Below are 26670 nucleotides of genomic sequence, written 5' to 3' on the forward strand. Positions count from 1 at the left end.
TTGTTTTGTTGATGTGTTGCTAAGAGATCAGAAAGACTCGATTATTTCAACGGTCAACCTTCCTGTATAGGTTTCATCCTCTGCATTTGAAAAACACGCGCCTCGTATTTCTTTTCAAGAAGCCTTTCTTTTCTCCTCCTTTATCCTGCCCCTTTATCTGTAATTTCCTAACCATTTTAAATGGCACGGCACGATGCAAGCGACCAAGTGTGCCTCTGTCAAATTCCCAGACAGCGCTCTCGTAATCCACTTACAGGTGTCTCACGGATGCTTTTCTCTCCGAGGGTAGCCCTCCCCTCGTCTCAGATTTGGAGATTGCTTTTATCCGATTCCCCAATTCCTCACTACCTGTCCCGTTTTTCACTGAAACCTTGGCAGGCTTGTAGGAAAATCAGATTATGGAGCAGGAGGGAGCGAGAGAAACATGATATTCACTTAACAGAAATCCATGGGGTTTGTTGTTTTTTTTTTCCTCCCACCCCCCCTCGGCCACCGCCCCAGCTTCGAATGGGTTTTTCAGAAGCCGGGTGTGTCTCTACTGAAGCATGTGGAGAGGTGAAGGCATGGGGCAGGGCAGATAAGTGAGTTGAAATGGCACAGATGGTGGCACTTATCGTGATGATGAAGATGATGAATTTGCATTCAGGAAGGAGGAGGGCTTTTTGTGTGTGTGTGCGTGTGTGTGTGTGTGTCCGGTACTGTTTCTGCACCGTTTCGAGAGGAGGACAAACACTTCATCATCAATCACTCCTAATGATAAGACGAGCTGAATAGAGGAGCGGTGCAGGCTAACGCATAGTGACAGGCGCCTTGCTTTACCAGACCTGTTTGGCTTTTCACTGCTTTCAGGGATGTATTAAAACCCAGAGGTTGGTGGGCGCTGGTGGGCGTACACCCACGTATCCACGTCTGCCCACACACGCACGCACACACACACACACACGTACACTTTAAAATTCAATTATGGGGCATTGAGGAATTAGAGTGGTTTAATTGGTTTTCTAAGTGGCCGGTTTTCAGAGATGAATAGAGCAGAGATTCAGAGGGACCGGCTTTTAATATCACTGCTTAATGAGGCACAAAGAAGCTGCCACTGACAGATCAGTGTCTGATTGTGTACCTCTGTGTGTGTGTGTCTGTGTGTGTGCATTCTAGGGGTGAATTTGCATGCCTCTGTCTGTGTGAGTCTGTGTGTATCTGCACAAACACATTTTCACCCTTCTTCATAAGCACAGATATTGGAGCGTCTTTTTTTTTTTTGCCCCTGGAGTTAATTGAATTTCTCTGTAATTAACATTTTCAAATGCTAATCCATTCATCTTCCATGCTTTGTGGAGTACTGTCGGCTGTGTGTTTGCCAGCCACATCCCTAATTAGGCTGATACAACTTCCCATTGCAGTCAGCAAGACAAAGGACATCGAATCATTTTGAAGCATTCGGTTCCTGCAAGTGAAGGAGATTTGCTGTCCAAAAGAAAATCTGTAATTGTAAAATGTGACACCTGGAAAGTAAATGAATGATTATTTGGGGGCATTTATCTTTATAAAGTAAATAATTATAAATCTATAAAACTGTGAAATAGATGAATAGATATGACGGAAGGTTTATAGACTTCACGCTCTCCATAGACTGCAAGCATTGTGCTTATTCTGTCATAATCTCCACAAGAATATTTAATAACTCTTGTGGAGTATGCATGTTGGAATATTCATGTGAAACTCCCCGATTCTCCCATTTAATGACTCACGACTCAAATTGCTGTCTTCTGGATGACCCGCGAAAGAGCTTAAATTGAAAAAATAAAATCCACATCACTTCCCTTTTTTTAGCATGATTGATCGACCTTGCCTGCTTTCCTTGTGAAAGCAAAATCCACCCATCTGGCTCAAGCAAATGCTCACAAAATATTGGAGGGGATTTCAAATATGCTCTGAACCAGGTCTCCTGGTTTGTTGGTGGTGTGCCCAAATTCCTGTCTGTTCTCAAGAGGCTGGAAGCAATCAGAGAGAAGTTCCAATCTGTCATTGCTGTACTCAAGTAGTGACAACTTTGCTCCGCTCTGTCTTTGTGCGATGATGGGTCATTTTGTTGTCTTTCTTCAGTTTTTAACAAGCTCCTAATCCCTGTCTTGTGACCGATCATTTACGAATCCCCTTTGTTTGTCTCTGTCATCTCTTTTATTTCACCACCCTCTTGCTTCCTCCCCCTCTTGATCCTTAAACTCACCCCTTCTGGATTTATTTCTTTTTCTCTCCTTCCACAGTAACATATTTAAAGGCTCAGCGGTATGTATGTACAACATGGCAGACATCAGGAGGGTTTTCCTGGGTCCCTATGCCCACAGAGATGGACCCAACTACCAGTGGGTGCCCTTCCAAGGGAGGGTGCCCTACCCTCGCCCTGGAACTGTAAGGCAATTTAGCAAAAATGTTGTAAATTTATAAGTAATAATGAGACATTATAAGACGATATTAGAAGAAACAAACATATCACGTCTTGATCTCAGTGCCCCAGCAAGACATTTGGAGGTTTCGATTCTACGAAGGACCTTCCGGATGATGTCATCACATTCGCCAGGGGTCACCCTGCCATGTACAACCCGGTGCACCCAATAGGAGGACGACCCATAATGGTACGCACAGACGTAGACTACCAGTTTACCCAGCTGGTGGTGGACAAAGTGGAGGCAGAGGATGGGCAATATGATGTCATGTTCATTGGCACAGGTATGCAACAGATGACACCGCAATAAATATACTGCTTCTATATGTTTATTTTCACTGCCAGGGTGGTCCGCCATAAGTACTTTTGGCGTACACTGCAAACAAAATCAGTTCAAATAAAGTCCAGTGTATTGTTTTAAAATTAAAGACATTTTTAACCACAGATAGATTTTTACGATTTAGTATTTACAGATATTTCCACTCAAAAACAGATACAGAAAATTACAATAATATTTTCCTTTTTTTTTAACCGACTTTTAATTTATTTTTTTATTTTATTTTTATTTACAGTGTACAGGCATCAGTATCTAATACACTCAAAAAGCTTGATGTCACTAACAAATGTCTATGTTGAAATAGGGGGAGCTTGGGTGAAGATGGGTTTCAAAGCAGCTTGCAGGATCCAAATTTCACTTTTTGAGATTGCAAGCCGAGTGTGTAAAAGGATATCATCATGAGCCATCACATGGCATTGGGATCAGTTGATGTACCAGTTGATTCCGATTAACTTCTTGGCCTGAACCACTGAGCTCAATTTGTTTTTAATTAAAATGGGATTAAAATAATCAGAAATTTTGGGAAAGACAACTAATGACTAGCAGGACCGTTAGTCATAAATTATTAGTGATTTTTAATGGAATATCTGTCTAGGCACACAAAGACCCCTCCTGTGTTCCAGTGGTTCTTTGTGGTACTTAAATCCAGTTGATCAACTTTACAAAGCTGATTGATCGGTGGGAAACCCCTTTCCCAGTGATGTTAGCACAGCTGAAAACTGTTGTACTGATTAAAGGAGCAAAATGTTTGGATAGTTGAGCATCTGGATTATTGTAATGGACAAAGAAAAGACATTTCTTTGAAACTCACAGAGTATTATTGTTCCTGGAAATAAGAATAGAAAGAGAAATGGGAGGCCTCTGTGTGCACATCTGAGAAAGAGCACATCAGAATTTATAGTTTGACAAACAGATGCCTTGCAGTGCCTTTACCTGGCAGCTTCATTAAATGACACCTGAAAAACACCAGTCTCAGTGTCAACAATGAAGAGAGTCCTGGATGCTGGCTTTTCTCTGCTGAGTTATAAAGAACAAGCTGTGTTTTAGACTGGGCAATAAAATAGAAAGATTAGGATGAGTAAAAGAACACAGACGTTGGACAGAGAAAGACTGAAAAAGTGTTATATACATACAAAAAACCAAACAGAAAGAAAAGTGACTGAACGAAGGAAAATATGCTGGAGTGCTTAATGCACTTGTCAGGCATGTTAAAGATTTCTGAGAATCTCTTTTAATCGTTTTTAATTTTTTAATCTATTTCCATGTTTCTTCTTGCACTTAACATGTATTTTGAATAAGGCACACACGCGTATTTCTAATCTGTTACTTAAACCATGCATACATGCACCACAGATGTTAATGTATGACCAGCACAGGCCTGCATGTACACTTACTATATGGTGTCTTTTGCATTTCAGATAAAGGAACTGTGCTGAAGGTGGTGACGATCCCCAGAGAAAGCTGGCATGACCTCGAGGAGGTTGTATTGGAAGAGATGACTGTCTTTAGGGTATGACGTTTTGTAATTGCGTGCTAATAGCCTTCCTATAAAAACACATATTGTCCGTAGAAGTGTTGTTAAATGGGGTTTATTTGCTTTGTACAGGAGCCTACTCCCATTACTGCTATGGAGCTGTCCACTAAGCAGGTAAAAACTTGCTTTCTCACTTTGTAATTAATCCAAAAGCTGTTGACAAGGGTAAAGGTCCAAGTGAAACAAAAAAAAGCGAGAAATTCTCAGTCTTTAAACATACACTGTTATCCATAAGCAAAGAATGTGCCCACTGAGAACTAAACCCACAAGCACCTTCTTTTTTTGCAAGAACCCTTCCAACTGAGGCGCACAGGAACATTTAATTTTTACATCCTTGCTCTCTCTCTGACTCCCACAGCAACAGCTGTACCTTGGCTCAGCCCTGGGTGTATCGCAGATGTCTTTACACCGTTGCGAAGTGTATGGGAAAGCTTGCGCTGAGTGCTGCCTGGCCAGAGACCCTTACTGCGCCTGGGACGGTGCTGAGTGCTCGAGATACTTTCCTACCGCCAAGAGGTAGGAGCCCGCAATCACTAAACACCCTTCTTTAACCTTTATTTATCCTCAGAGGGTTTGCTGAGCATGCACGCTGCTTTTCAACAACATCCTGTATTAATGTCGTCACATGCAGTCACACCTGGGACTTATCAGTACACCTGCATTCTGCTGTTTTGGTTGGCTTTAAAACAATTGGTTTTAAATGTTTTGCTCAAGGGCATCCTGATGTGCAGCCTCATTTCTCTAGCGTCAGACCTCCACTGGCTTATTAGTAAGTGTGGCGACTCCAAAAAACAGACACAGATAGCCAGTGTATGCCAAAACATGGAAACATGGAAGTAATCTGAATACGCACTACTTATGCATTCCAAGAACGTACAATCCAGCAACTTAGCCAGTAACAGTTGTTCTGAGTTGTGCTTCAATCATCCTACCGACCAAGACACATTAAGAAATATGCACAAATATCCAAAGACAAGCAAACACACAATAAATTATAGCCACCAGGAGCTGCCTGACCACTTCACCCTTCAGCCAGGAGGAACATACACACCATCAAATGACCCTCTGTTGTACCCAGCAGGATTAGGCTGACCACTACACCACTACTACCCTCCCATACACACACATGGCGCGACACCCCCACGTCGTCTCATTCATCTAGAACTTCTCACACCAACAGAAGTAGGCCAGTGGGTATACTCCAGCTTGGCAAGATTACAGACGAGGTGGCACACCCCATGTTTAAAGTGGGGACAGGCTTCTCTCAGCTCTCCACTGCACTGCAAATATTTTCGCTACCAGAATGAGAACCAGACACCCAACCTTGCACGTGCTCAGATGGCCAAAAAAGACAGGAATGTTAGCCCAGGAAATGTACAGACGAGGGACATGTGTGAAAAAAGTGGGACGTAAGTGGTCATAATTTTGTGTGGAGAATTCACACAAACATGCTGAGCATTTTTTATCTTGTTTTTTTTGTTTGTTTGTTTGTTTGTTTGTTTAGTCTTTTTTTAAACCTTCAGTGGTTCTACTTTTTATCCCTACCTTGGTTCTTTCTCTTCTTTCCAGCCCTTGCCTCATGTTTGGCTCGCACCCGATTTGATTTTTGCAGCGGCCATCAGCGTTTTTTGAACCATGACAGCTAGGAACTGGGGAGCCATTCACAGCTAGTCAGTAAAGCCAGACTTTGAAAACGCCTTGCCATCGCATTAAAAAGCCAAATCACACAGTAGATTTTTTCATATGGAGAGGACAAAGACTGAGCCTGCTTTTACAAGGCATTTCAAGGGCAACACAATGCTGTATGTGTTTCATAATAACGGCTCATCGGAAGGCAATGAAGCGCACTGTTTCACTGCTCAGCAGGTTTATGTTTCTTACATTCTGCTGTTTTTTTTTTTCCATCCATGTGATTTATCAGTGGAGTTAAAGGTTGTGTTAGTGCCTGTTTTCTTGGGCATTGGGTAAACATTGCCCCCAAGTGGTGGGAATAAAAAAGTACATAAAAAATAACTTGTCATGTACAGCAATGATTCCCAACCAGGTTACAAATATACCACTGGATACTTGCAAAGCTAATCTTAGATAAGTTAAGTAAAAGTATAATTTACTAAGTAGTAGCAGCTAAAAGAAATTCATAAAAGATTTAAATAAAAAAGCAATGGAAACAAAGTGAATAAATGGTTAAGATCTCTCACTTACTGTATAACAGTTGAACAGCTTTTACCTGATAGCATGGGTAATGATTTTCAATACAATTTTATTTATATAGCCCCAAATAACAACAACAGTGGCCTCAAGGTGCTTTATATTGTAAGGTAATAACCCTGTAATAAAGAAAACGGAGAAATTAAACAGAAATCTAATGACAGGGGTCAACAAATGAAACAGTTGCAACACATTCAGTAGCTAAAAAGATGTTTTTGTTGTTGCTTTTTTGCTAAATGTACAACTAACTATTAGCTAATGGTGTATGTTAAAGGTTAAATAGCATATGGATAAAAAGTGAAATTTGTTAGCTAGCAGTGTCGGCTAACTGTTAGCTAAACTTTATGGAGAAGCAGGTCAAATCTGTTCACTGTACGTGTAATTATATAGCTGTAAAATCAAGTATTAGCTTACAGCAATGGAATTGGAAGCTAATAGTTACATGTGGTTAAAAGAGTTAACTGACAGTAATTGAAAAATTTTGAGGATTGTCCAGATACACTTTAATTAGTACAGTTAAACTCATTTATGTACAGAAAAGAGTTGGGTTCCACATAATTCCACAATCTTCCAGCAAATTCACCCCAGGGTCAGACCTCGCAATGCTGAGATAAACTGTAAAAACTTTAAGGGCAACATCTCTAACGCTAACATTTAGCATGCCAACTGAGAGTAAAGATGATAACAGTACAATTGAAAAAGGACTCAAATATGTATGCCTTGTGTGGTGTGATCACCTGGAGAAAGTTGCTTCACTCTAAAAAGAACATGACAGCATAGCTTAGGTTTACAAAATTGCATTTGAACAAACCACTAGACTTCTGGAATTGGCCATAATGCACAGTACCACGTTTGGAGAAAACCAAAAACATCATATCAGTGCAAACACCATAAAACAACGGCCAGCACAGTGGTGGAGGGGTATTAATTTGGGTTTGTTATACAGCCCCAGGACCTAAGCAGCTTGCAGTCACTGAGTCCCCCATGAACTCCTCTGTGTACTAAGGTATTCTAGAGTCAAACGTGAGGTCATCTGTCCGACAGCTAAAGCTTGACCAAGACAAGATCATCCAACAGGTCAATGACTCCAAGCATAGCAACAAATCTGTAACAGAATGGGTGAAAAAGAAAAGAAAAGTGTTGCAGTGATTCAGTCTAAGTCCAGCCCTCAACCTGATTAAAATACTGTGACATGATCTCAAGACAGCTGTACATAAACAAATGCCAACAAATCTGAATGAACTGCAACAGTGCTGTAAAGAGCAGTGGGCCAAAATTCTTCCACAACGATGTGACAGACTGATGAAGTCATACAGAAAACTAGTTATTGCTGCTAAAGGTAGTGCTGCATTACTGAATTATGCGGTGTACTTAGTTTTCCACAGGTCCTCATAGCTGTCTGTTTCCACCACTTCCATTCAGTTTCACTGTCGTTTTTTCACAGGCGAACCAGACGGCAAGACATCAGAAATGGAGATCCTCTTTCCCAGTGCTCAGACCTTCAGCATCACGGTACCTTAAAGATTTCATACAAGCACATACACACTGTCTCCTCCTCATGCCATTTGCGTCTCATTAGTCTGTCTGCATGTGCTTTGCATTGAGCAGATGACATGGATGGCTTAGGGGACAGCGTGGAGGACAGGAGTGTGTTTGGTGTGGAGAACAGCAGTATGTTTCTAGAGTGCAGCCCCAAGTCTCAAAGAGCGCTCATCTACTGGCAACTGCAGAAGCCCAACGACGAGCGCAAGCTTGAGGTGTGTATGCCTAAGATGACTTGCTAATATACTGCTAGATGATTATAAAATATATTACACATAGTTAGATTTCTTCAGACAAAATATCTCCATCCAGGGCTCCACCTTTCCTGCTCCATCATCTAGTGACTTATGACACTTCTAATCTTTAACCTCAGAGACCCAAAAGGGTGAAAACCACTGGGTGTGGGTGTTTAGATTAACTTTTGTACTGCGGCTGTATTTTTATAGCTGGCCTTTCTAGGCGTGTTATTTTAGGTACCAATAAGCAAAGAGAAATACGATACAAAAAAGTCCAGCTGTGTAATAGATCCACAAGTCAGAGGGTTTATTAAATGTGAAACACAGCCGTTAATAATTTTATATGGAAGGATATTACTGTTTCAGCAAAAAATAGTGTTCAGCTAAGAAATTAACCTAATAAGAATTTGCTGTATCCACCCACACTTGCTGCATGATTTGCTGCTAAGTTTAAGCCAGCTTCTACTTTTCTGGACAGCATCACTCTGTGCTGACAGCCCAGGTGATTGATGTAGCTGCAGTTTTTCCATGCAGTGTGAAGCAGCGTTAGCTTGAAAGGAACCTTTGGAGTTTGCTTCGATCTTTCTTACCAATACTCATGTATTCAGTGAGACCTGAAACAAGGCATTTCCTTTGAACCCTTGTTCATTGTTCTTCTTCTTTCCTGACCAAATTTGACATTATAATATAAAACGTGTTTTCTTTTTCTGATGTGACTTTCCTCGGTTAAGTGATACCAGCTGTAGAGATATATCCCTTCCCCTGAATGTAAGGGGGCTAAATGGCAGTATCTCCTTCCAGAAATCCTGATGTGATTATTAGAAATTGGTTTGGGGGTGTAATTTAATAGAAGGAATATTGTATAGTTCTGTCACAAAACTTCTCACATCAAACTTTATGGATTTTTCTGAGTAACTGGGTCATGATTTCTGGAAAGAGTTTTTCTAATGGGTTATTTTTGGGTAGTTTTGAGCACTGCAAGACAAGTGTGAATTAATTAAGTCAGACATCTCTGATATAGATTATCAAATATGTACGTTTAAAAACTGTGGTTCATTCTCATGTTCCATCTTTATTTTTTTCAGTATTTTCACCCATTGTATTCTTTGTCTTCCTCTTTGTTTCATTTCAGATAAAGCTAGATGACCGAGTGCTGCGTACAGACCAAGGTCTGCTGATACGCAGCCTCACTCAGTTTGACACAGGGGTCTACCATTGTCAGGCTGTGGAACACGGCTTTATCCAGCCTCTGCTACGCCTCAACCTCCAGGTCATCCCCACCCAGAGATTGGGTGACATCCTGCCTGGAATTCCTGGTGCGGGAGGTGGTGCAGGTCACTCAGCCAAGCACAGGATGTGGTACCGAGATTTCCTGTCTCTCTTGGACCACCCAGAGCTAAACAGCGTGGAGGAGTTTTGTGACAGAGTGTGGAAGAAAGAGCGCAAACAGAAGAGGGTGAAGACACCTAACGGCAACAGTCAGGGCAAGCCTGACAGCACAGGCGGGTCCAACTCTGCATTACAGCCTAGAGCTTTAGCTCCCACTGCTCAGAAACAGCAAGCCAGTCCACCTCTCAGTCGGCCATGGCTTCAGGCTGGAGCTCTAACAGTAGAAGAGCCAACACTCAGTCAGAATACCCAAAAGGGTATATTGAGCAGTGAGGCACCTAAGAACAACCAGAAAACCCAAAATGGCCAGAAGGGGCAGGCCAGGTTAGCTGGTTCTCAGCTCGCAGGGGGATCTCGGGCGAGCAGCCAACATGCAACCAAGTGGAGACGGATGCAGGAAAATAAGAAGGGACGCAACAGGAGGACCCATGAGCTTCAAAGACCTCCACGCAGCGTTTGAAAAAAAGAAAAAGAAAAAAAAAGGACACATTAAACCAGAACGACACACATGCAAGCACAAACCCACGCATCCACACAAAAACACACAAATACGTTCTATAGATGCAATGTGTGATTCAGTGACCTCTCCATAACAACAGAAAAAGCAAAACATCTGAAACACTTTTTAGGTAGAAACATGAACTCCGCACATGTAACGTCAGTGAAGCTCTCATTCAGACACAAAAGCACACAACCTGTGAAAAGGACAAAAATGAGAAGAGGACTGAAAAACTGGAATGCATACTGTAAATGTGTGAGGATATGCTGGTTGCCTGGGATACTGGCTGGCAGACACGTCAACCTCCTGTACATAAGCTACTAAAATAAGACCGGGACAAAAAAAAATGTTTAGTGAGGTGTTTGTTGGTAAGCAAATGGACATAGCATGCTGGGAGGACAGCCGTGGAGACGTTGAAAGAAGCGGGAATTCAGTGCGGCCCGCTGGCCCGTTTGACCTGAGCATGTGAACTGCTAAAAGAAAAGGATTCAAAACTCTTATTTTGAAGAACTGCTTGAGAGAAGAATAGAACCTCTCATGTCGTCTTTCAATTCAAGACGAGCAGCACGCTCACAGGAGGGCACAGAGGGGCTGCGGTTCGCCTCGACATGTGCACAGATGGCACCGGTGGTTTTCGCAGGACAGAAGCATTATTAGATGGAGAAATAAAAAAAACAAAAAAAAAAAACACTGCAAAGTCATGCAACTGTGCAAAAGTGCTTCATCATAACCCTCTCCAACTGAAGCTCGGAAAGCATCGTGCATGTTGTTGTTATGTTTTAATAATAAGCTAATTATTTTAAGAGGTTCTTTTTTTTTACACCCTTCCTAAAAAGCAAAAAGTTACTTCTTTTTTTTAATTTGCTTTCCTTTCGAAACCAGTGCTTCTACTTTTGGGGGGCAAAAATTGCAGGCGACATAGTAGTCTTCAGTGTGCGTAACCCCTTCTGCTCCCAAGGATTCTGTGTATAAGTTATTTTGTTGTTGCTTTTTCTGGGATTTATAGGGCACAAATCCCAGTTGTCCGCTATGCTAAAAGCCCAGTCTGAAACAAGACTGCCAGTTGTTTGTGTACATATATACGACAAACGTAACTCTCTGTGTATATACAGTACATATACAGTACAAGAACACCACTTGATTATTATTTATTTGCTCATTGTTTTGTGAAAGGGTTGCATTTATTTTTGATATTATGGTATTTTTGGCTCATCAGTATATTGGAGAAACAATGGCAACAGCAGCAAAAAAAAAAAAAATCTTTGATGGACCAAGTGGCCGGATGTCTGTGTGTCAAGAAGGAATCCCCCTTTTTGAGGGAGCTGAACATGAATTAATTAGAAGCATGAGTGCAGGGGTTTGTGTGTTCATTAAACAAAACGTCTGACAGAGATCCACCAACGATAAGCACAATTTTGTCTCTTTTTGCCTTTCATACCAGATCATCTCACTGTTTTCCTCTTCTTTTATTTTCTCCCGATCCCATCAACATTTTTCATCCAGTAGCTATTATGTGTAAGATAATTTCCCCAAACTGAAAAACATTAGCTGTGAATTTCTGTAAGAAATAGTGGAGAAAAATGTTAAATCTAGTCTGAGGAGAAGACACATTATACTGCATGTGAATGCTACCTACAGTAAGTGCATCTTTTTTATTGTCTTTTTACGTGTTTTGTGTGAGAGGTTAAAAAAAAAGAAAGGAAAAAAAAAATTCCTCAACGCAACGTGTGAATTAATTTTGCCAAACAGTGATATTAACAACTCATGATATCCTAGCCAAAGCTATTTTATAGGTCCAAGCTCCTTAATCTTTGATTCAACAATGGTACCTCCTGTCTCCCCGCGCCCTCTGAGTTCATGACGAGAGTAATGTGTCAATGCAATAAATTAGGGCAAGATAGTGTTCCCTACCAACGCTCAAAAGTTTGTTGTGTCCCTAATCTGGGTCTTTCCCTCAGAGTTAGAAATGTGAGAGAGCTGAAAGTTACCACTGCTGTAACACAGTTCTTTTTGGCATGCATTCAGTTGTCTAAATAAACATCTCTGTTACAAGAACAAGCGTCTTTGTTCTCATTCATGTCAAAAAAAACCCTTTCGATCCGCCCTCACCCTCCTACAATTAAAGGTCCCAAGGGCACCTTCATGACCCTCAAATGTGCCTCTCAGGTTTCTGCTCATAACACCATGTAGATTCATTCTTTCATGTGTGTATACACCTGTTTTGTTGTTGTTGTTTGTTTGGGGTTTTTTTTCAAGTTCTGCTCTAAAATTGATATTCTTAATGTCTGTTGCGTGACACTCCGCCATTCCAGAGCTGGACTTTCCTGAGGAGAGGTGACTGGCCAGCCTTTCAAGACATCACAGCACACTGTAAAATGTAATATTGTGTTTAATTAAAAATATTAAATAGGCTGAACTCAATTTTTATCAATTTGTTATTAGAACTCAATTTAAATAAGTTACCAGTACTTTTTATGCAAAAATGCTGATAAACTCGATTAATTTGAGTTGTCCTAATTTAGAAAAACTAAGTAAGCTGGAAGTTTTGCTTCTCAGGGCGGAAGGATGAAAGATGTGTTTTGAAAATGCCACGTGACTGCCGTTCTCCTCCCTCCCGGATCAGTCCGCATGTTCATGGCGCCAGCATTTGTTATGGAATATATTGAGCAAACCTGGAGATATTATTGTTGTCATTGCTGTGGATCTTTACTGACTTGGTGAGTAAATGTTTACTCTTATTCAAACTGATTTTGTGGCTTCTCTTAGTTTAGCACCAGGTTTATAATCTTGCTAGCTAGTTAGTGTTAGCCTAGCGTTGCTGCTGCCGCTGTGCTCATGTTACTTAAAAATTAACACCACAGCCTTAAAAACCTTACATAAAACTACGTCGGTGAATTTTTTTGTTGATTGTTTGAAATAAATAAGTGAGATAAGAGCCCAGACAAAATTCTTTGGGAGGTGCAGCCGTTAGGGGTGGGGTGGGTGTGGGTGTGGGGGGTGGATAACGGAGCTCTCCGAAAACGTGGAAGCACTTTTGCAAATATGTGATATTTTGATAAATTAAGTAGATATTTGAGCATTACATAGCTACATTCTCCCCTGAAAATATCTTAAAAGGTTATTTTGTGACCCAGAAAGGGTCTGGTGAAAAAGAGGATCGCATTTGTCGGCCACGGTTGTCGGAGCCTGTGCGTACTTGTAAGCGCGGCAATGGCGGAGGAGCACTGCTGAAAAACGTATTACTTTTTCTGGGTCACAAAATAAACTTTTAAGATATTTTCAGGCAAGAATGTAGCTGTGTGAATTTCAAATATCTGCTCGATTTATCAAGACATCACATATTTGCAAAAATGCTCCGACGTTTTCGGAGACGTCTATTTTTTCATGCTTTGTGGCAGCTTTAGAACATCTGTGGCATCTATTAATGTCAAATCTAGCCTTTATTTAACAACATAAGCGAACTCTATGTTACAATGATTGCACAGCCATTAAGGATCAAATCAGTTTCTGAAAAATGTTCTGTTTTTTCTCCCTCTGCTTGCTTCTTACTGTCTTTGAGGCTCGGGACCAGCACTCCTGTTGTTGGACAGAAAGACATCAACTCAGTGGTAAGTATTTTGGTTTTCCAATATATTAGCAACTGTCAGTGACATTTATATTAATCAGGCTGAACTTTAATCATACTTTAGATCAGCCTGTCTTACTTATTGTTTTATTTGTGCTTTGGTTTGGGGAAGTTGTTTCTTTACTGATCTTTTCCTGTCTTCTGTTATTAGACTTGAGATATGACTGCACTGTGCTGTTGCTGTGACTCCAGTTAATTCTGCAAGACATGCTGTGTAAGTAAACAAACAACAACAGTTTGGTCTGCACTTCTTGAAAGATCACATCCCCCAAACTTAGTTTAGAGGGTCTACACTGTATATAGTGAAGTCTGCAAGTTTTCTAACAGCAAAATTTGTTTTGTGCCCAAAATCATTTTGCACATCATTAGAATGAAAGTTATTGCCCATGTTTGCATAGCCCTTTTTAAAATTATTCTTTCATGACAATATTGTGTGTTGCGTGGTGGTCACGGCTATCCAGACTGACAATTTGGGACATTGAATGTCACCTCTCCGGCGGGGAGGGAGCCTGAGATTGTCTAAATTGGAGTCTGTTTTATACCAAATGCAGAAAAAATGTTTTAAGAAAGCAATTAAGTTCATGTTCCAAAAAATATGATTGTTTGCTTGCAGGACACCAGGAGAGATGAGTCCCCCGTCACAGATGGTGTGGTCAGTGAAGATGGTCGCCTGCAGGTTCAAGCTCATTGCATCTCCAACCCACATCCACTGCGACTGTACTTAAGGGAAGTTAAAGACTTTCTTCTGCACTTACATTTGGATCACCTCGATCCATGATAGTCATTCAGGCAGTAATACCTGGACTGGAAACAAGCCATCCTTAAAATATTACAACATTCCAGCTCATGTGTTGGAATGAAAAACGAATGTGTTGTTTAAATTAGAGACTGCACTTGTGACAGAACAATAAATATTTTATGTTGATTATATAAATAGTGTAAGTACAAAACAAACTTGTGGTAGGCCTAAACTTATTTTCAGAATAATTACATCTAAGACTTTGTTTCGTTGTAAGATTATAACAGTGATGGCAATATCATTTTTATTCAGCAGAACAGTGTCCAGTATGTTGGCTGTTGTACTTTGTTGTGTTTGAAAATAAAAGTTGTGCTCATTTTAACATCATTACAAAAGTGTTGTTAATTATTTTTAATGATATTCATGGTACCACAAATTGTTTTTTCATTTAGTTGAACTTGAAATGTTTGTCAGTAGGTAAACAATTAGTATTGTCAGAAAGTCAGAAATATCAAGTTATTCTTAATACTGCAGACTTGCAATGTATAAGTTGTCCTAACAGTCATCCTAAGTAAGCTTTACTTAGTTTTTTTGAGGCAACGAGTTTCCATAATTTTTTTGAGTTCTGGGAACTAACACGGCTGTGTACATTTTGAGTACAGTGTACTCAAAATGAGTAAGTTGCCCTAACTTGGTCATCTTACGTAAACTTGATCCAATTTTTTTGAGTTCTGGGAACAAATGAGCTTGTACAGAGTACTCAAAATAAATACGTTGTCCTAACTTAGTCATTTTTAGCTAAGCTTTACTCAATTTTTTTGAGGCAACGAGTTTCCATAATTTTTTTGAGTTCTGGGAACTAATTAGATTTTACAGTGCAGGCTGCCAACCAAAACAGCTCATTCAGGCACTTTATTACCGATATAAGGGAAAAAGCATGGCCTTTTCTCTGATTTTGAGAGCCTATAGAAAAAGTGACTCTTGCATAATTGAACCTTTTTTGACAATTGAGACAGTTGTGTGTTAGTTTGAGAAAACACAGCTGTGTCATTCTGATTAAATAATTACATTTTGTAAATTTTGGATTCTGACTGCATTTAAAGTCATGTTGGAATTGGATGAAAAGTCTAGATCCATCAGCATTAGATTCATCTTCTGGGAACGTCCACACAGAAGATGAATTTCTGGAGAAGAGTCACTGTTTATTTATGCTCAACTTCATTAGGTAAACTGGCTAAACTAGGTGGTTCACATTGCACCATCAGCCTGAACTTCTGCTACATGGCAGAAAGGATCCATGCTTTCATGTTGTTTATGCCAAATTCCGACCCTACCATCCAAATGTTGCAGCAGAAATAAAGACTCAGCAGACCATACAATATTTTTCCAATCTCCCGTTACCCAATTTTGGCGAGCCTGTATGAATTGTAGCCTCAGTTTCCTGTTCTTAGCTGAAAAGAGTGGTGCCCAGTGTGTTTTCTGCTGCTGAAGCCCATCTCCTTCAAGGTCTGACATTCAGAGATGCTCTTCTGTATACCTTAGTAGTGGTTATTTGGGCAATTTGTTGCCTTCCTTTCAGTTGGGAGCAGTCTGGCCCTTCTTTGGATTCAGCAAGGCATTTTTGCCCAGAGAGCTGCCTCTCAATGGATATTTTCTTTCTTTCCTTTTTTCCTCACCATTCTTTGTAAAGCCGAGAAGTGATTGTGTGGAAAAAACATTCAGATCAGCAGTTGGTGAAATATTTTAATACTCTATTTGAACTTCAACAGGTAGTCTTGACCATACTGACATGCTTAAATGCATCGAGCTGCTGCCAGAAATTGGCATTAACATACAGTTGGACAGGTATCTCTAATGAAGTGGCCAGTGAGTGTATTTTACACAGATGAAAGCTCTACTGGTGATGGTAAGGGAGCATAGCTAAAATTTCCACAGCAGTGTATTAAACTCTGCTTATTAACTTCGCAGAAAACACTTTCCATCGGGACTATTTCTTGGAATAAAAGTTTAGCATAATAAGCTTCTGGTTTTAAAGAGTCATTACAGACATTCTGGCAAACCACAGTTGGAATATCCCTGGCACAGCACATAATGAGTTAGGTGAATTAGTTTGCAAGGTTCTGTGCATGTCGGCTCACTGGCACTGTTTACTGAGGCATCGTTACCAAAATATTGTCCCTTGTGCATGCCCGGCTATGACAAGTGTCCAAATGTCTGCCTGTTCTGGAAAGCTGGAATGTCTTGGTGTTACATTTTTAAAGTGCAATCTGCATAGTGCTTTAATAATGAATGTGCCTTTATTGTGTTGTGATGCTGCCAAAAATCTCAGGGGCAACTTGTGCAATAGAAACTGACTGCAAGGCTTGATGCCACTTGAGATAAGTGAGATTTTTATTTCTGGAATTTGACTGAACTAGCTCTTCACTGCTAGCAAGCATGTACACCCACATTTGAAGCTCTCTGGGGAGTTAACTATAGTTATGATGACTTGCAAAACTGACCTTTCTACTTGCCAGAGTGGATGCGTTGTTGATGTTTATTATAATATCAGCAATCTTCCTGTTCTATATCCCGAAACTGCAACGCTCATCTTTCTTTAAAAATATTGTTAATTATGTGTTTTCTAGAGATCACGTGCCATCTATAGACAGCCTTAAACTCAGACCCAAATATGCTTCTCATGAAGATCCACCAGAGGACGCTGCTGGCCCACCACCTTATACCCTTATAACGCTATAAGATATATATATATATATAGAGAGAGAGAGAGAGAGAGAGAGAGAGAGAGAGAGAGAGAGAGAGAGAGAGATAGATAGATAGATAGATAGATAGATAGAAATAGCTTCCATTCAAATCCAGGTGCAATGACTTCAAAGGTAACATGTGGATGTGTAAGTGCATGCATGTTGTATGTCAGCTGAAGTGATTAGACTGGTGCAAACAGTTTCCCTGCCCCTCAAGTTTTATGCACATTGTGAATTTACTGCTCCTGTTACCATGACTACTGTCCTTGAATGTCCTGTGTGTCAGTCTGAGTTCTTAAGATACTCACTTTCAGCTGTAGAAACAGGATGTCTTGACCATTATGTTTGGTGATTTTATTCCTCTTTCCTTTGCTTCAGGGGGGCTTCTCACTGTCTGAAGGGCTTTCCTCTAAACGTCTCCTATCATATCCGTGCCTCAAAGCTACATTTCTATTTGAAACCATATTATTTCTTCAGGGGGTGGTACTGATAATCCACAGTTTTTTTAAACTGTGGATTATTAAACTGTGGACTGCTTAGGAAAGTGTAAGAGCAACATAAAAGTCTACACACAAATGTATTATAATAGTATCTCAGACTGTGTTTTACAGTAGGTACTGGTAGAGTCAAAACGTCCAGATTCAGATTTCTTCTAGCTAACTGTACTTTATTTAAATAAAGTACATGATATGTGCTAGTGCATTTGCAATATATGTGTATTCACATCCAAAGCGCCTCACGACTTTTAGAAAGTAGGCTCTGCACTGCTCAGAAGCTCTGACTCATTCCTTCTTGCCCAGGAGCTAGCCCAAGGGATTGTGGGAAATAAAGTCTGTGGGCAAGGAGAGAGGAGGAGATTTAGGTCAATGGCAGGACATGATAGCAGCAAAATGCTGAGCTCACTGCTAGTCCCCCCTCTCTGCTACTTTAGTATATTTCAAAGATACAGAAGATACAGTGCAGCTTTTTTTTTTTTTCCATTCTCTTTGAACTCAGTTTTACCTCAAGGGGTGCTGCTCAACTCTTACTATACCCTGGATGTAGTCCTGAATGCTTCAGCCATTGAATACAACTGTCATTTACTTGTAAAAAAGCTGCTGTGAGAAGCACTGGCACACATATGTACAGACAGTAGTCACGCAGCAGCTCAAAAAAGAAGGCAAGTTTCAAAAATTGCAGTTCCTGCACCGACCACTTGGGGCCGTTTCAAAAAGCAAGTCAACCTCATACATGCCATGTTAAAGTGTTTAGCTATGAAACATGAATGAACATGTTTACAGTCTGGTGCAAAAGACATTTTGTTTTCTACAGCTAATTTAATTCTTCAGTACGACTGTGTGGAGGTATTTATTTTATAACTTTCCAATGTAAATTTTATTAAGGCTTAAATTGAGCTTATTTGGGGGCATCGCTGCTTTGACTGACAGGTAGCCATTAACTCTGTCCTTTAGCTGTCCGCTAGGCTTCAACTGAGCTCATTTGAGTATTGACTTGAATCATGAACAACTAAACCATAGTGTCAGTACTGTTTGGAACATTTCAAGGCAACTATCACACAAATATTTTATTACTATGTTACACTGTCTGTGGGTGTATGATGCATTTTGCTACACTGAGCAAAATTAAACTTAAAAACATTGGATCTTAGCTAGAAAAGATCAGAAGAGAAGACAAGAGAGAAGAAGCAAGCAACATCAGGTGAAAGAAGAAATATGCTGGTCTCTGAGGTCATCTTCTGAGGTTTGGTTAAGGTTATCTGAGCTGCAGGACATAATAATGTTACATTTTAGAAACATTTTAGGCTTATAGACATATTAATCAGTTTGTAGCATTTCAACATTTTGTTCAATTAAACAAATGCAGTTTTGTCAGCTTCTGGTTATGGCAGAGACACGGTGCGATGTGCCAAAATCATCCAACAGATGTCTGTGTTTGTGTGTCCGTCTGTGTGAGAGCGATAGATAGATGTCGTTAGGCGTTAGGATGTTGTGGCGAACTGTGGAAATGACAACAGAAGGTTCTCATGCACGTTCATTAACTGTCCACTCCTGCACATGCTCGTGCATCAAAAAATTTCTTAAAGCATAGACTAGTTGTTCTGGTCTCTTATTATGGGTGTCCTACAGCAAATTCTTTCATAACTCAAATGGTGCTTAAATGGCTTTAAAAATGGCAAATAGTGAATAGGCCTGTCTCACGTTTGTCCATCTTTTACACACAGTCTATAATGTTGCTTAGCTGCACTATACTTCATGCAACTGATGCATGTTGCAGTAATCTTCAAGAGATCCCATAATTAGGAACCCTGCAGCTGAGTGGCAGCTGGAAACCATGGCAACTGGGGGAGGGATGTAATACAAAGCAGCTCTTCTTGATGATAGATGACATTTCCCATCAAGACTGAACCCTACTGTGTTCTCCAGGTGCAGCTTTCTTTTCTTGGCTGCACACTGATTTAATTTACTGGATTTGGCACAGTGCTGAAAATTTTCTAAATCTTCCAAGATCTAGAAAGGTTTATGGAAAATAGATTTAAATGAATATATATTTCCCCACTGCTCAGTCTAATATGTATTTAAAGTATATTAAATGATCTGGCTCTATAATTCAAATTAAAAATTAGGAGTGCTTTAATATAAAGTCCTATGATTCTACTCTTAACAAATAGAGGTTTTACTCCATTAAAATTATATTCTATTAGTTTAGTATTTTACGTACAGGTTGGATAATATTCAGGAGTAATAATAATAATATTAGTGAAGCATATCTATAGTCTGTATATAAAGGATGGCTGTAGATTTGGGGTATGAAAAGTGAAGTGAGTGAAATCTTTAAACCTGCATTCTTTCTAATGACCAGCAAGAGGCGACTCCTCTTCTCCTTGTATGGTCTGTGATAAATCATCCTTACTTCTCCTTTGATCTGTACCCTCGGTATACACTTGCCATGTCCAGTTTCAAAATGGCATTGTGGTTTGTGAAAACACTCAGCTCGATTTTTTAACAGTGATTTTTTTTTATCTTTTACACACAGTCAGTAACCAGACCTTTCATGTTTTTACCGTCTAATATCATCAAATCCAAAACAGTGGATTCGAGCCTACATTTCCCATCATGCATCTCAAGAATCACTAGAATTATTGCTTTTTAAAATCCACATCTTTCAAAATAGTTACCTCTTTTTTTGTACTGTTTCTGCCCGTGGTGCTTGTTGTGTTAAGTATGTGAATTTTATGGATTTGTTTATTAACTGATAATATGCAAATGAGTCACAATTATGCCTCTTAACATACTTGACTTTAAAGATACCTTAATTTGGACTGAACTAAAAGCCATTCAGTCATGCATGACTTCCATATTCTTCTCAAACACCAAGTTAATTTGCCCATGAGGATGTCAGTGCCTTCTAGGTGTCCTGTTTGTTGGTCTCTCTTGTGGAATTATGATTTATTATTTTTGATCCGTCCTCCTTATTGTGTTGGTACAGATATAAACTGATTCGCACTCACCAGTTTGACCTCAGCCACGTACCACTCGCTGATTGGTTGTGATTGATGAGGTGATCAATGACCTATTCCTGACCATCTCTGGAGAGAATACTGAATCAGAGGAGATTGCAGAGTTACACTCAAGGATTGGGTAAATCTTCAAGGGCTGCCAAAGCTCTCTGGTCCAAGCAGCTTTACAATCCAAGGAAAATACTATATGAAAAATACGGCAGCATGTAGAGAATGACCCCAAGTCCTGTGGAGTATTTTATGTAACCCCCTTGTTAGCTCCAAAATATGATGTGTTTGAATGGACATGCTCAGTTGAATTTGCCCTCACTATGACTCATCTGTGTTTAGTTTAGCTAGGGACTTACTCCCCTGTGGCAAAATGACGATGCCACGATCTGTGACGCACTGCCCTGACAACAGGTGTGTGTTGTTAATGATTCATAAACCACGGGGGTGTGCATGACTTGATTGGCATTTAAAGCCACATTACTTTGACATTAACCCTTTCACCTCTCTTTCCAAAATGAGCACTCTACCTCCCCCCTCTCCCCCAACAAAGGGCTACTCCCAGTCCTGTACCACTACTGATGAATCAGCTCATTAGATCCTGGAGTAGCATTAGTTAAGATGTCAACTTCTGTCAATTCACTGCAATGAATAAAAGAGGACTGTGGAGTGAGAGTGGGAGAGGGGCACAACACAAATCCATTATAGCAGTGAGTCGTGCTTTAGGAGAGTGCTCTCAAACTGAATATTTACCCTGAGAAAATAAAATATGGAAGGAAATGTAAGATTGATATCTACTATCTGACTCACGGAGATATTTTTGATAAAGTAACAGCGATTAGAATTGCAAATACATAGTACATATTTTGATGCGCAACAGCGCAGATGAGTTGCTGATGTAAAGAGTGACGTGATCATTTTCAAATTAAAGAATAGTTTGGTTTGGCTGTGGTGGCAATCTTGCCTCCCCGGCAAATAGATCCTGGATTTGATTCCAGTCTGAGCCTTTTCTGTGTGCGGTTTATGTGGGTTGTTCCCAGGAACTCCAGCTTCCTCTCACAGTCCAAACACATGCACGTGATTTGGTATTGAAAATGTATTTAAATTTATAAATCCAGCATCATGCAATGATTAGCTAAACTTTCAGATTCTGTGACTTTATGTGGGTCCTTTATTTTTTTCAATCTTTTCTATTTAAAAGCTGTTGGTAGTTGAATTTTGTCAGTTTGGGAGACTTTTGGCTGTTTCCCTTATGATTCTAGTTGTCTCCTGTGCAAGGATAGCATCCTTCCATGTCATGGCACAGGAGAGAAGAACATTAAGGGAAGAATAAGGCTAAAGCGACTGGAAACTGAGAACTAAGGACTACATGAAGGTAATAAAACTATTACACAAACCAGGAATAACAACGAATAATTAAATAAACAAAACTCAACCCAGGACCATGACAGCCATGACCAGCCACATCATCTCCAAGTTCCTCTTGTCCATGACTCTTAAATTCATCCCAGTGTACCATCTTGAAGGGTATCTCAAATCCTAAAATGCATGTGGCGAAAAGAAGAGCAATGAGATAGGATGCCCGCTGGAGGAGATGTGAGAAGGATGCACAGGTATATCCTTAACATTAGTCTTTTGGATCTGTAAAGTATAAAAGAGGTATGACACAGAAGTGGAATAAAATAAATAAATACATTTTTTTGAAAACCATGGTGGAAACAGGACAAATAAATGTTCTTTTTCTATTCGTGAGTTATATTAGCTGTAAAGATAATCAGCTCTGCGTGACTTTCAAAGCCCTTCACTGTTTGTGGGTGTTTGTATGACTTTAATAGATTCTTGTCTCACTAGACCTCGTTGTGAGTTCAATTAAAAGTAAATAAGTTGTCACGAACACTGTCATGCTCAGAGATCATAAAATATAGCAGCAGGCTTTGCAACTGTGCCATACGCCATAATTAATTGACATCACTTTAAAATGACAGCTCCGAAGCAGGGATGTCTCATTTGCTTAAATGCCTGTTGAGGCGACTCCCCCCTCCCCATATCTCTTCTATGACTTCTCAGGAAACAGAAAGAAATTCTAAGAAGCCTTTTTAAGGTAATAATCTATTTATTTACATTAAAATTAATGCTAAATCACAGGAGCTCACCGCTGTTTTAAAAACCCAGCTTTTAGGCAGTTTACCCCCTGAAAGATCCTTGCGCTGTGTTTTCACTCGACTGCAGCTTCTGTGGAATGCGCTGCAGAAAGTTTCTCTTAATTAGCACGAGCTGCCGCCTCCATTGAGCAGACTTCGCAATGACTGGTATGCTCACAGGAATTCAAACTTCCGAGGAACACAACATCAGAGTGCTGTCACGCTGACTGATCACTGGGAACAAGTGCCTCTCACCAGCTGAGCCTAAAGTGGAAACTGTGGCTACTTGTGCTATAATTACCCGCTTTTCCTGTAGTTTCTCCATATCCAGGCCCCGCTGTAACCACTTCACCTTTATTTAGCAAGAAGTGTACGCTGCTGTTACATCAGTCAGCTACTGGAAAATTGGCTTGGAGATTGGCTCCCAGACAATGACCTGCAAATCCTATTAACAGTTCTGTTACCAGTTAAAGTCTCCTTCCCACGCCCTTCACCCTAGCACCATAACAACCTCCGGGAAGCAAATCCAACACACATCGATTTTAGATTTTTTTTTCCTGCAATTTTTTTAAAACTGGAAGCCTGAAGTCTTTTGAGCTGACCACTGTGATACTGCAGCGAGTCTGTGCTCCTTTTGTATATCGAGGAGAAGATGCAGATGAGGACAGGTGTTGTGAGACTCCATCTCCTCCTCCGTGCAGTTGAAGCAAAGAAAAAGTCTTATTTGGTTTTCATCATATTTCAAGCCACATTTCAAACATGATTTCTGGCTTTTCAACAGTTCATCGCGCATATATACGTCGACATTCTCAGCTCTTTGTGTTTGTGCTGCTGTGTGTTTGTATGAAACAAAGGGATTTATATAACTTGTGTTGAGTCTCTGAATCTGACGCCTTTGTGTGTCTTCAGGGAGCGAGGAGCACTATTCACAGAGAATTTAGCTCCAAGGAAACGGCCTCAGCAATACTCTGAGAAAGAAGAGCGTCCTATTTCTTAAATACCACAGAGTAATCCTATGTTTTCTGTAATGCTGCTGTCATGTCATCCACTGCTGCCCACTCCCCTTGTTTGTGTTTACTGGGTTCAACAGATGGTGGTGTCGAGGCCTCTCGGTGCAGTTTTGGAGGCCAAAGAAATGAGGGGAAAAATTCAGTCTGGCAAGAGATGAATAATTGATGATGGATCCTTTTTTTCTTGCTTGTTTGTTTTGTTTTTGTTTGGGTGTTTTTTTTTCCCCACTGGGCTAACTTGACCCTCAAGTTTGGCACCAAGTCACAGCAGAGATGTGCTCACATGAAGTCTGTGTACAAGAAAACAGCTTACAGTGCAGAGCAGTGTGTGATTGGCCTATCTTTCAGAGGGAAAGCGGATTAGAGTGGCCGCTTATGTCTGTGCATGAGTGTGTCTTTGTCTGTTAGTGTGTGTGTGTGCGTGTGTGTGTTGGCAGCAGGTGCACTCAAGCACGCCTACCACGCGCTCCCGCTCCTGTGCATAAGGTTAGTAAGATTGAGAAACGAAAGGAAGAGAAGGGGCCTCTGTGACTTTAAAAATATTTTTAGTCCACCGTGCCTCAGTGGTCAGGAAAAAATTGGCACTGAAGGCGGAATTAGGCTTGTGCCAGGACGCTAATAAGGTTAAGGAAAGCTCACTCCTAATGTACCAGAAATTAAACGTCACTTGCAAGTACACCGTCACCTGGGAGCTGCTTCACCTCATCGCACACAGACTTTGGAGAGAGAAGGCGGCGCATATTTGTGCACGTTAACACAGGTATGTAGCCCTTGCTTGCTCTTCTTAGAATAAGGACAGCGATTTGGAGGAAGTTGGGAAATTTCTAGCAGGTTTTTTTTTTTTAATTTTAGACAAGAATATAAGAAGGGAAAAACAGGTGTTGCACTGTATTCACAAAGGAATCAATCTACAAGGCCGTGTTTGGGCGTATTTGGTTAATTTTCTAACAGTGGAAGCCTATTCTTGTGCTTTGGAAACTGTAGTTTAAACTTGAGTTTTGCAGTGGTGTGCAAGAGCAAAATAAATATATATGTACATATTGCATTTGTTAGCTTCTTTGCTTCATACCCCAACTGACTATTCAAATTTAATGAACACAGCCCAGTGTGTGTTATCTGGTTACCAGACTCAAGTTACACTTATGAGGCTACACAGCACGAACACACATACCTCTCGGAGTGTCCAGAAGAACACCTGATTCAGTGTTGGAGAGTACCTAAAGTACTACTAAAGTTTAGTTTTATTGTACTTTTAAGCTACACTTTAAGGAACTTCTACTCTAATACAGAAGGAAGTATTGTACATTTCTAGTCCAGAAAGCTGTGGTCGCATTTCTGATTTAAGGTTCTTCATAAAACATAAAAAAAACCCAGATATATGTCTCATTAAAGACTAAATCAATGCTTTAGTGTATGTTTGCCTCATGAGTGTGAACATGTCCAGTGAAGTGGTGTATTGAAATTACTTTTCATGGTCCTGGGAGTGTTGGATTTCTACTTGTAATGCAGCGCTTTCAGATTGTTTTGTATTGATTCATTCTCTTAATTAACAAGATGATCTGAATACTCATTTCACTCCTCTGCAGTTTTGCTTTTTATAACAGAAGCATGCCTAAAGGGCCCTGGTAGCACTGTACTAATAAGTGTATGTGTACACTGTATGCAGGTGCGTATGTGTCTGTATAAATTGCTGGGTTTGCACATGCCTCAGAGAGTGCTTGTCCCTAGGCCTGTGTTTGATGTTGCGCCTCTACGCTGGTTTGTGTTTGTGTGTGTGACTGTCTGCCCGTCCGTCTGTCTGGGTGAATGCTTTTGCTTTGCATCACTGAATACTTCAGTCAGTGTGTTTATGTGACTATGTGGATGAGACATACACACACACACGCACAGAGACGGAGGCGCATGTATGGACTGCTTCCGCCTCACAGCATAGAGACAATCAGGGCATGCTTCGGCAGTCAGTGGAAAGAAGGGGAGGAACCGAGCAATCGCTACACCACCATCATTTATCACCGAAGACAGACACCGAAACTCACCTCTGCCTACACGTACACATTCGTTTAGGTGAAGAGGAGGATGAGGAGGAGGAGATGAAACAGGAAGAAAGCAGAAAGAGGGAGACAACTATAAAAATATCCACATCTGTGAAAGCCAAAGAGGTGAAGTTAGGATGAAGAAAGCATGTTTTTGCAGAAAGAGGTACAAAGGCTCAGAGAAAAAGCAAAGCATTACAGGAAACAGTGAGAGTGATGGAGTAAAGCGTAGATTTGAATGCTGTAGCCACACCAATTATGGTTAACATTTTCCTACTCTAAAATATAAGAAACAAAGAATGTGACATTTGGCCTTTTTTTTCCTTCTTCTGCAACTAAATGAGATGCTTAACATACATCTTCACTTAAACGTGAAGCTACAACCAGGAGACGGTTAGCTTGGGTGTCAATAAAAACTGGAAACTGGAGAAGGGGAGAAAAAAACAGACTATTATAGCTCACCTGGTTGTGTGGGGGGGCCATATGCCAAAAGGCTGCAGGGGCTTGGGTTTGAATCTACCCCAGACCATTTGCTGCATGTCATTCTCCCTATTTTCCTGTCTGCTCTTTACTATCTTGCCAAAAAATAAAAGCTAAACACCCCCCCCCCCCCAAAAAAAATATAATATAATATAAATATAATATATAATATAAATATAATATATGTAAAAAAAAAAAAAAAAAA

The 26670-nt window shown here is 40.3% G+C and overlaps 1 protein-coding gene and 1 long non-coding RNA gene across 4 annotated transcripts in view; both read left to right on the forward strand.

The window, feature by feature from the left end:
• Positions 1–12262, forward strand: part of sema3aa (sema domain, immunoglobulin domain (Ig), short basic domain, secreted, (semaphorin) 3Aa) — a 35981-nt gene extending 23719 nt beyond the window's left edge. For both annotated transcript variants that reach the window (XM_063500489.1, XM_063500490.1), the window contains 8 exons: positions 2265–2409; positions 2508–2727; positions 4199–4290; positions 4387–4428; positions 4673–4830; positions 7967–8034; positions 8131–8279; positions 9433–12262. In XM_063500489.1, the coding sequence (XP_063356559.1) occupies positions 2265–2409; positions 2508–2727; positions 4199–4290; positions 4387–4428; positions 4673–4830; positions 7967–8034; positions 8131–8279; positions 9433–10149 (1591 nt within the window). In that variant the 3' untranslated portion in view covers positions 10150–12262. The remainder of the gene's footprint in view (positions 1–2264; positions 2410–2507; positions 2728–4198; positions 4291–4386; positions 4429–4672; positions 4831–7966; positions 8035–8130; positions 8280–9432) is intronic.
• A 624-nt stretch (positions 12263–12886) lies between these two features.
• On the forward strand, positions 12887–14932 carry LOC134615691 (uncharacterized). Of its 2 annotated transcripts, XR_010091320.1 has the most exons (4): positions 12887–12905; positions 13748–13796; positions 13965–14027; positions 14427–14932. It is a non-coding gene; the product is annotated as an uncharacterized LOC134615691 (long non-coding RNA). The 2 variants fall into 2 exon arrangements; XR_010091319.1 differs by lacking the exon at positions 12887–12905 and having other exon boundaries at positions 13536–13796.
• Positions 14933–26670: the final 11738 nt, after the last annotated feature.

This window comes from Pelmatolapia mariae, linkage group LG17 (genome assembly GCF_036321145.2).
Source record: "Pelmatolapia mariae isolate MD_Pm_ZW linkage group LG17, Pm_UMD_F_2, whole genome shotgun sequence".
Classification (NCBI taxonomy): Eukaryota; Metazoa; Chordata; class Actinopteri; order Cichliformes; family Cichlidae; genus Pelmatolapia; species Pelmatolapia mariae.